A 10,235-nucleotide genomic window follows, 5' to 3' on the forward strand; every position below is an offset into this window, starting at 1 on the left:
CGCGCGCGCGCGTGTGCGTGTGTGCGTGTGTATGTGTGCGAGACGCAGGCTGCTTCCCACAACAATGGGATGGTTGAGCGCTGGCGGACACCTGACGGGTGGGTTGGGGTCAACAGTCTGTGGGGTCACGAGTCAGAGGCCACACAACCCCCCCCACCCCCCTAAAATCCACAGGACACATCCTCGAAACTTTACTTTCCCTTGGACGTTTTCTGCTTTGCTTTAATCCCTTCATCAAAAAGAAAAGAAAAGAAAAGAAAAGAAAAGAAAACTAAAAAAACATCTGGTTCTCAACGTCCTTCAAGAGGTTCCTAGGAGTCCCCGGGAAAATGATTAACAGTTACTTTAAGGACTTTACTGCTTAGGTTATCATGGTTGGCTTTGAGATTATTATTACTTACATATTTCTTATTGCATTGAATATAGAATCAGAATCAGAATCATTTCATTACATTTACATATACAAGGAACCCATCATGTTGAGGGTTGGTGCATTGATATAGACGATTAGCATAAAAAAAAATAGCTTAATGGTCTGAATTTTTTTTTTTAATAAAATTAACGTAATAATAATTAATAAAATAAAATTATAAAATATTAATTAAATATGATTAAAAATAAGCATTCTAATTTTAATTTTTTTTTTAAGTTAAATAATTTCAGTTATTTACATTAAAAAGATGCATAGGGATCTTTGGTAGCGTTTCTATTTAGAGTTTAATAGCGTTGGCCAGTTTAACCCTAAAGCAACCAAGTGGGATCAGATCTGGTCTTAAAAGTCTTTTATTTCAGGCTTCCTAAATTTCTTGATTAGCATTTAAGCTTTTTTCGGGAGGGGGGACCAACCAAGCATCAAGTAAACCCTTAATGTGTTGTTTTTTTTAGTCATTATAAAATGAAAAAATACATTTTTATATTGGTATTCTGGTTTAGAATTGGGTTCATATCGGACTCCAGTCATTACTGTCGCTAGAGGGTTAATGAAGTAAGGTTTTTTTCTTCAAAGTACTCTGTTTATTCTGTGAAACTGATCAAATTCCCTCATAAATTCCCTCATAATCAAACGTTTTCTGTTCAAGCAACGTCAGCGTCCAACAGCGCAATGCACAATGGCAAATAAAGATAACAATGTGTGTATGTTTCCCCCTCTTTGAAGACCCAGTGGGATTTCTATCCGGTCTCTCCTGACCCGCTTTCTACGCTGTGTGTTTCTAGAGATATTTCTCTCCAGTTAAACCCCCCCGTGATGTTGAGAACACTTGAGCTCACAAGAAATCGACAGCCTGTGTTTGACTCTTCCTATTGTTCTATTTACCCATGCCTGGAATGATTATTTCCCTTTGCAAAAATGACACCGACAAACAAGAAATTGTGTTCATCACCTTTAATTTGATTGTCACTCAGAAGAACAAGAGCAGCAGAGGTTTCTTTTTCTCTGACAATACAATCACTTCCCGTATTTTAAAACCCCAATAAGAGCAAACAAGAAAGAAACAGGCGCAGGGGTTCCTATAGTACTATTAACGCAAGTTAACGCCCCCCGACTGATCGTTCAATGGGTCACTTTGGCTCTTTCATTCATTGTCAACGCTCAGTCGGATTGATGAGAAACCCGTCGTGAATGTGAAATCTCCACAGTGCACAATGTGTAGACCGGTTAGCGGTATCATTCCTGGTATACAGCAGGGAGCGCTTCGCATAGAAATTCAGAGAAAAAGATTACACAAGGGGGATGTTAACGTGACACATCAGTGGAAGGGAGACACACCCAGTTCACCAAAATGCATGCGTGACGCATTCGCAGCAAGACTGGAGACTCGGCTCCTGCGGTCTTCGGGGTGATGTCGGAATGCTCCGTTTTTATAATGTATAACGTTTTAATTCGTGACTTTGCTCAACTCTGCTTGCGCGCCGGCTCCGTCGCCGCCCTCTCAGTACCTCAGGTCAACAGAATTCAGACGGTGTTTCCTCTTTGATTGAGAAATCACATGTTTTTTCTTTTTTTTCTTTTTTTTAAGGAAGTTTCCCCCAAAATCTGGAGTGCCGTCGGCACAACCGAACAGGTCGTGCTTGCTGGCTGTTACAGGCCAACATGGAGCCGTATCTTCCTCCCCACCTCACACATGCGCACATGCTAAAAAAAAACCATCTAATATGGTGGTTCTCAACGTATGGTCTGGGGACCAACGGGGGGGTGTCCTTCGAGAGGTTCCAGGGGGTCCCCGGCGAAATGATGAAGTTAAACTTCACTGTTAGTCAACGGACAATAATGATTGTTATGATCCTAGTTTCATTGTTTTCTCTGCAGCTATGGAAGAGACAGGTGTGGAGGTTTGGACCAAGACATATCGAACAATGAAAATCTTCTGATACACTCTAAGACTCACACCTCATCTTCCCTCCTGTCCTTTGTCATACCTTTCGCCAAATCACAGTTCTCCAATCTCAGTCATCATATAACTCCCATTTACCGTCGCATAACTCTCTGCTCTCTCACCTCCAGTGATAATAATTCAGCTTTGTGCACGTCTGGGGGGGCTGAGGCTGTTTTCCTCTCTTCGGTTTTCACGGAACAGCGACGGATGTCCAAGTTGAAGCTGATCAGCGCCGCCTCTGCCAACAGCAACTGAGAGCCACAATTATCTGCCCTATAGATAGTTAGGCGGCGCTCGGGGCCAGGAGCTGTGGAATGGGAAGAGGCCATTGGGTGGTGTTGGGTGGTGCTGGTGGTTTGAGTTAGGGTAGTGGTGGTGGGGGTGGGGGTGGGGGTTGGTTGGCTCGTGTTTCTCTGTGCACTAATGGACGCCTGTCATCATTACGGACTGAAACAGGAGGGCGCCTGCCAGCTGCATGACCCCCATAAAACAGAGCAGGAAATCCTAGCAGGGAACGGCAGGGCAAGCGAACGCCTGCTCATTTCTCCTCTCCTCTTTTCTCTTCCCTTTCCCTTTCTTCCCTTCCTCTCTCTGCTCTTCGCTGCACCGTGCCGCACTCTACTTTTACCCTCTCGCAGTTGGCCGGCCTTTAACTCTTTGACCACTGGCTCACACTGCGATATATATCTAGTTGGATTTCACACACATAAAGTGTGTAGATGATGTGCTCTGTGTACGTCTGTGATCTGATTTAAATCAAACCCCAATGTCAAATAGATAGATCGAATACGAGAATGCACTGTGTAGTCATCACAGAAATGAAGGCCGGGTAGGCGTATTTAAATGTGCAGACAGCAAATCTCACTTGTGTTGCACAGCCCATTGGCCCTTGCTGTCTCTGGCCAAATAAACATCTCGTGTTTTTCTCCTCTGTTGTGTGACTCTAGCTGTGTTTTACAGCGTTCTTGGAACACCGGGAGGAAGTATAGCTGTATAATTATTACATGCCGAGGGTCAGCCAGTGCTCCGATGCCAAAGTCCAGGGTATGTAGTGTGACAGGACTGGGTTACAACCTCTCACAGAGGTGCTCGATGGAACGTGACAAGAGATTTTTATCAGGGGCCCTTCCTATAAGATCCCAGGAGCTCATGCACAAATATGCTGATCGCCAGGTCCCCAGGAAGCCAGGTAGGTCTCTTATGACAGGATGACGGGATAGCAGATCGGCTTTACTGTAGTGCTGGAGCTACACATTAATCCACTCCGCTAGGACATGCAGCGACCATCATGTGACAGCTGTAGTCATTTACAGTAGTGCCAGCGCAATTACTGTGCAATCTCTCAGGATGTGGCAATGAATAAAATGTCTTTATGGCCTGTCCAGAAGTCAACTAACGGGTTGATAGAGAAAGACAGCAAGCCCCGTGCTCCCTTTGGCACGAGTGAACGGGCGGGAAATACATTTCACGATTGAGATTCTGAAAAAGTTCATGTTTGCGTGCATGCGAGTAAAAGACAGTTAGAGAGAGCGTACTTATGGACGGAACCAGGGTGGCGCATGTCTCGGTGAGTGCCGTGTCCATGTACAATGTCTGCATGTGCGTGTGACCACTGCATGATTCACTGTGTCACAACTCTGCGCAGAGAAACGACTGGACATCCTGATCGGAAACCGCAGCCGGCGGAGACGCTTTTTTCCTGTACCACAGAACCTAACGCTCTCACAAAGAGTCACTTGACTGGACCCTCATAAAGGAAGTGAAAGAGGAAGCCCCCCCCTTTCCATCCTGCCCCCCATCCAGCCCACTGCCTTGGGTTTTAACGTGGCGCCGCACACAAACTGGCCGCCTTCAGCCGTTGCACAACAACAGCGGTGTAACAACCAGCTGGGACCAGTAACGTCCTGTTATTGGTGGTGCTGATTAAGGGGAAGGAGGAGGGCTTCGAATCTCTGTCCAGTTGACACTTGACCACAACAGATTACTCGTCAACGTCGGCGCAGAAAATCGCTGGACTGCATTGTGTTTGTTTACAAGCGGGCTGAATTGGAAAAGAGTGGAATTTACCCAAAAGATCAACTCACAGAGTAGAGTGTGAGGCCGGGGGCAACGGCTTTTGCAATAATTTACTTGACTCCGGCTAATCTGTTATGGTGAAGAGGATGTCAAGTCAGTAGACCTCAACAAACAGATTGTTTTGTTTGCGTAGCCTGGCTGCACGAAAACAGTGAGGATGGGTATGATATCACAGATAAGAGTGATGAGTAATGTTTGACGGTGGGGGCCCATTGATCAACCCCCCCACCCCCCCACCCTCCACCCCCCCCCACACCCCCCGCCCCCTCGCGGCCGGAGGCCCCTGGCTGTGTTCACTAGTGTCAGCGCGGCCTGGCAGCTCGCATTCCTCGGCCTCTCTCCACACAATGGTCAGCCTCTCTGACATTCCTGTCTGTATCCACTGTCTGAGACACGGCACAGACCCTGGCAAACCAGACGTACCCACTCAGCCTTCAAGAACAGGGCCCTGCCCTGTGCGCATCACGTAAATATGACGGATACCTTTGGAAATTATCATTCTAAAGGCTTTCAATGGACACAACGGAAAAGTAATATCTGTTTTACCGTGGGTGGAGGAGCGATGAAGCTCCCTCTCTAACCCAGTACATTTTCTCATATCGTCCGAATGGGCAATATTCTTTTTAGATTTAATTTTAAGTGTATTTGCCCCTGCTGTGTGCTCGGCTGTACTCCGCTGTTGTGACCGCCCTGTCTGCGGCTATCTCTCTTGCTCAGATGCCCAAGCCGTGCAGACACCTTTCCCTCCTGCTGACTCAGTAGCCAGCCTCAGGCGCTGTGGGCTCGGGCTGCTGGTGGCAGGGAGGAAGGAGGGGTAAAGTGCTTGGCTCCTACATCGGGGCCCGCCAGCCTATCACATGCCGCAGAAAAATAGCTGGCTAATCGTTTCTCCAATGGCACCCTGCATGCTCTGATCAAGACCACAAACCGCTGTCCTCTCCAATATTCTACTTCTCCTGTTTTACTGCACGTAAGGCCGTTCGTGATGCCGCCATGTACGCAATAAGCAGAAAAACGCGACCAGTTTCAATTGATGACACATACTGGTATGCACAGTATATATAGAGACACACACACACACACACACACACACACACACACACACTATACACTTAGTAGTGAGATTATTCATTCCAAAATGCTATATTTCCGTTTGGGCCTTAAAGGTTATCTTCTTGTTCATTGTTTACTTTTGAGTTTCATACAAGATGTTTTAAATGAGGTTTGTTTTTTAACAAAATGGCAAAAAACCTCAATGTTTTATCTTGGTGAGTCCTATTTTCGTCACAATAATAATTTTGTCGAAGTACTCTACCTATCGTCCTTCTAAATTGTATCCTTAAAAAGAAATTGGTTATCGGCATACATTATATTTCAAAGTCTGCGGACGCTGTGGAGTGGACACCGATGAGAGAACAAATAGAGAAAATTATAAGAAGATTCTTTTTTTGGAAGGTTTTTTTTTTTTGTACATTTTCCCTCAATATGTCCTCGATGAACACCCACACAATTGTCTGTTTGACTCGCCCGCAGACCTCGGCTGGCCCAGTTCGACAACCTCTGGAGCGAGGCCCGCTGAAGCAGGAAAATTGCTTTTGCACCTGTGGTGTGTTTTCAGAGCTGTTTGCACCGAACAGAGGGACGAGGTTAAAAAACAAAACAAAAAAACCCATCAGAGGTCACACACATGAGAGGGGAGCCTGGTGTCACAGCTGGAGTAGGGAGCCTGCATGACACATAACTTTCTGAGGCCGGAACGCCGCAAAAAGGGCTTTGAGGGAAAACAACAGCAAAATGCCAATAATACGGCAAGAAAAACGCTATATTTCCATCATACTACATCCACGTACAGCACGGGGACAGAGGAAAGGCTGCACTGTCGGTTGGAGGATTTCAAAAGGGTCACCGGTCATAAAAAAAAATAAAAAAATAAAAAAACAGAACACAATCTCGTGAGAAAAGTATTCTGTGGACGTTTCACCAGAAAAGTGCCGAGCGATTGTGCTGCGGTTGTTGTTTCGCTCTTCCTCTGTTGGACGCAGGCAGAGGTGACCTGTTTGTCTGAGGAAGAGAGCGGAGGGGAAGCCTGATTTCCACACGTATTATCTGAGCATCCCAGTCCCTGGCCCGTCAGTCCAAAAAAACGGGACGTCCCTCAGGAAGCGGCTCCTCGGCAGAGGGCAAAGGTCCGACGAGAGACGAGAGGGCCGCTCCGCTCGCTGTCCTCGCATTTAACACCTCCGTCGCAGAAACAAACAGGAATAGCGCACGCTGGTGCCGCTGCTTGTGGCCCTTTGCCCTCTTAAATTGGAATTTAGTTTTGATTGAGCACGTCGATTGGAGAGCGGCCTCAGCTCATTTTACTGCAAGAGTGGCTAAATCAAGCCATATAATCACCAGGCGCAGTGTCAGATTGACCTGGTGCTGCTTGTGGTAATGTTTAAAAACCTGGATCTTGAAGGAAATGGTGTTGCTGCTCTTCTGTTTTTTCAGTATTATCCCTGAATTACCTGGACTCTAGACTTGCCCAATTAGGAAATTGTTTGTTATTGTTGTTGTTTTATTTGCTGTTGGTGGTTTATTTCAAAATCCTGTTTACGTGCATAAAAGAAGAAAAGTCAGCAAAATAAGCGCCTACATGGATCTTTTTCTCAAGCGTATCTCTTCGAAGTGACTCAAAATGGCTGACCAGATTGTTAAATAATATCAAAATATACTTTAATTAAATGGTTAAGGGATATTATATGATTATGTTATTTTAATCCTCCGGCGATAGCTGTGTGCTAAGAGAGTAGCGCTGCTATTTGATATACATGACACACAGACTTACAAAGTCACAATGGCTTTATTGATCCATAGTTGATGAAAAACAATTTAAATACAAAACAATGCTAGTCAATGCTGCAAAAATCCCTATTGTTTCTTTCTTGTGTATGTATCTGCTATTATAGAAAGAACACAACGAGAGGAACAAATCTGTCCAGCAGAACCAACTTTATAAAAATGGAAATATGATCTTCAGTAGCCTATATCGTTATATTCAGTACGTTGTATATTTTCAATAAGTGTGAGCACAATATGTACAACACTTGAGCGAACATAACTGTAATGCAAAAAATAAAATAAAAAAATAAAAATCACCATCGACCATGTGAAACAAAGGAGTAATTGAAACAGAGAGACTAAAAATCAAATAGCCTGCATTAAAAAAAGAAAGAAAGTGGATATTCTCTGAGTTATATTAATTTCAAGTAGTTTCATTCAGATAAAATGAAGATAGGAGTAGCCTTTATGGAATCAAAGGTCTCATACATGTCCTGCATGCATGCTTTCCTGTGATTTTTCAGATAAGATTCCTTTATAATTATAACAATTGGAGTGGCAACATCTCATAACAATTATAGCTTGTGGTCTATAGATAAAATGGGTTAATTGTATGAAGCAGATGACTGTACAGGATGCCTAAGAAGGAAAAGAGTAATACCATTAGTGCTGGGAGATCAATTGATTATATCAATTGATACTATTGATATTATTATTATTATGATGATGATATTATTATTACGTCATTGTCATATAGTGATACACAATTTGGCAGTCTAAATTAATGAGGGTGAGAACATATGAGCGAAAAATCTGTCCCAATATAAGGCCTAATACATCACAGGGAGTTTGAAAACAAAAATAGACTTTTGGTCTGATAACTTGTACGTTTCAATTCGAGGAGGCGCAGTTGGATTCCACAGCCCTGGGGTGCGGGTGGTGGGGGGGGGGGTTGAGATGAAGAAATCGCGATATGTCGCGATGTATCGTGCCAATGTCCGTCGCGGTAATAAAACTCTCCAGTGCCAGTGGCTGAAAAAATAGTTCCACTCACATGAGATACTCGGGCGAGGACGGGCTGTCGCTCGTGGAGCCCGTTTCGTGGTAACCGCGCGCGCCGGTCAGTTTCTCGCACTTGAGTTTGTAGGCGTCGCGCTCGCGCGCCAGGCGGCCGAGCTCGTGCTTCAGCTGCTCCACCTGCGACGCCAGGCTGGTCTTCTCGTGCTCCAGCACGTGCTTCTGCTGCACGCGCTTGTAGCGGCAGGACTGCGCGTAGCCGCGGTTCTTCAGCGTCCGCCGCTTCTGCTTCAGCCGCGCCACCTCGTCCTTGCTCAGCCCCCGCAGGTGCCGGTTGAGCTCCCGGACGGACATGGACACCAGCTGGTCGTCCGAGAAGTGGAGGTCGGCGCCGGAGCGTCGGTGGTGGTGCCCGCCGCCGGGGGTGTGCTGCGACTCCGGGGAGTGCGGGGCCGAGCTGTCGAGGTCGTCGTTGCCGTACGGGTCTTGGCAGTGCTCGGTCGGGACGCAGCCCTGCATCTCGGCGTGGCCCATCAGCGCGTCCGGCTGGCGGAGGAGCCCCGGATAGTCGCCCATCTGTCCGAACCCGCCCTGTCCGTAGTCCGCCGCCGGGAAGGCGCTGGGCGGGTGGCCGTGGGGTGCCGCCGGGGTCCCCTGCACCGTGGCTCCGATCAGGGCCTCCATCGCGTCCTCCGGTGTGAGACCGAAGGACTGAGGGTACATCTGCTGAGAGTAGCCGCCGGTGGCGTTAGACATCCAGAAGTGGTCGCCTCCGGGATTGGGCCTCTGCTCGCCGGGATGGAAGTTCGGTGACGAGGGCACCGAGTTGCAGGGCGTGCTGCCGGGGGTGGACGACACGGAGTCCGGTCTCTGGAGTTGACCGATGAACGAGCGATCGACCCCCTGCGCCGCCTCCTTCTTGACGCCGAACTTCATCGAAGTCGCTGACAAGTCGAAGTCGCCGACGAAATCCATTTGGCTTTTCTGAACTCCAAAATGTAAATGCGCCTCGGCTGACATATTCATCGCGCAGACGGTGAAAATGGCCACAAGACGCGAACGCGGTCAAATGAGGAGATGTTGTTAATAAGAATGAAGTGTCCCCACGCGGGACTACCACATTACAGCCGCAGAGAAATAAACACATGCACGGCGTAAAGCTGCGACACCTTATGAGCAGCTAGCGGGCCATCTGTGCGTAAAAGTTATTCCACAGAGATGTAAAAAAAAAACCAGATCTTGTGCGTGTGCCACCTCTGCCTTTTCGGGAGAAGCGCACTTTGTTCATAAAGCTGCATTGACGTGATGTCACGCGTGGTGGACTACACCTCCACGCTGCTCTCCAATGAGACGGCGGACTGGCGCATTTGCATAAAGGCTGATGCGAGAATTCACAAGCTAAACATGTGATGGTGATCATTCTTGATAAAAATCAAAGGTGAAATCTTACGCATTGTCTCTTTGTCCTCTATGTTCTTCGCTCGCCGACGGATCCTATTTCACATCGCCGTTTGATTTTAAACTGTCCGATTGTATATGGTTTCTATTCATGTTTTTATGTGGCCGAAAATAAATAAATAATTACGATTATTTCTCAGCGCCTTTCAAGCAACCCAATGAGACACAGTAAAACAACCCATAAATAAATACATAAATAATAATAATAATAATAATAATAATAATAAATACATCGAATATAATAATAATTAACATTACTAACGCCGAGATATTCCCAACTGTGTCTCTCTTTGCCATTGGCGTGGTTTAGCAATCACTCTGGTTTTTGTTTTGAATAATCACGTGAGTGAATATTTTGTTGTTTTGTTCGCTCAATTCTTTGACGATTTACCCGTAACAACGTGAAATTAAGACCCAACTCGCTGACACACCACAAATCCTTGGTTCCTTTTCAGTTTTGGATTAAAGAAGTCGACCATTGCTGAC

The 10,235-nt window shown here is 46.3% G+C and overlaps 1 protein-coding gene across 1 annotated transcript; it reads right to left on the minus strand.

Moving 5' to 3' along the window:
* Positions 1 to 7,281: 7,281 nt before the first annotated feature.
* Positions 7,282 to 9,603, minus strand: mafbb (v-maf avian musculoaponeurotic fibrosarcoma oncogene homolog Bb). The gene has a single exon (XM_080000129.1). It carries the CDS (start codon positions 9,315 to 9,317, stop codon positions 8,325 to 8,327), a length of 993 nt encoding a protein of 330 aa, XP_079856255.1. The 5' UTR covers positions 9,318 to 9,603; the 3' UTR covers positions 7,282 to 8,324.
* Positions 9,604 to 10,235: the final 632 nt, after the last annotated feature.

This window comes from Zeus faber (genome assembly GCF_960531495.2).
Source record: "Zeus faber genome assembly, chromosome: 5".
NCBI lineage: Eukaryota > Metazoa > Chordata > Actinopteri > Zeiformes > Zeidae > Zeus > Zeus faber.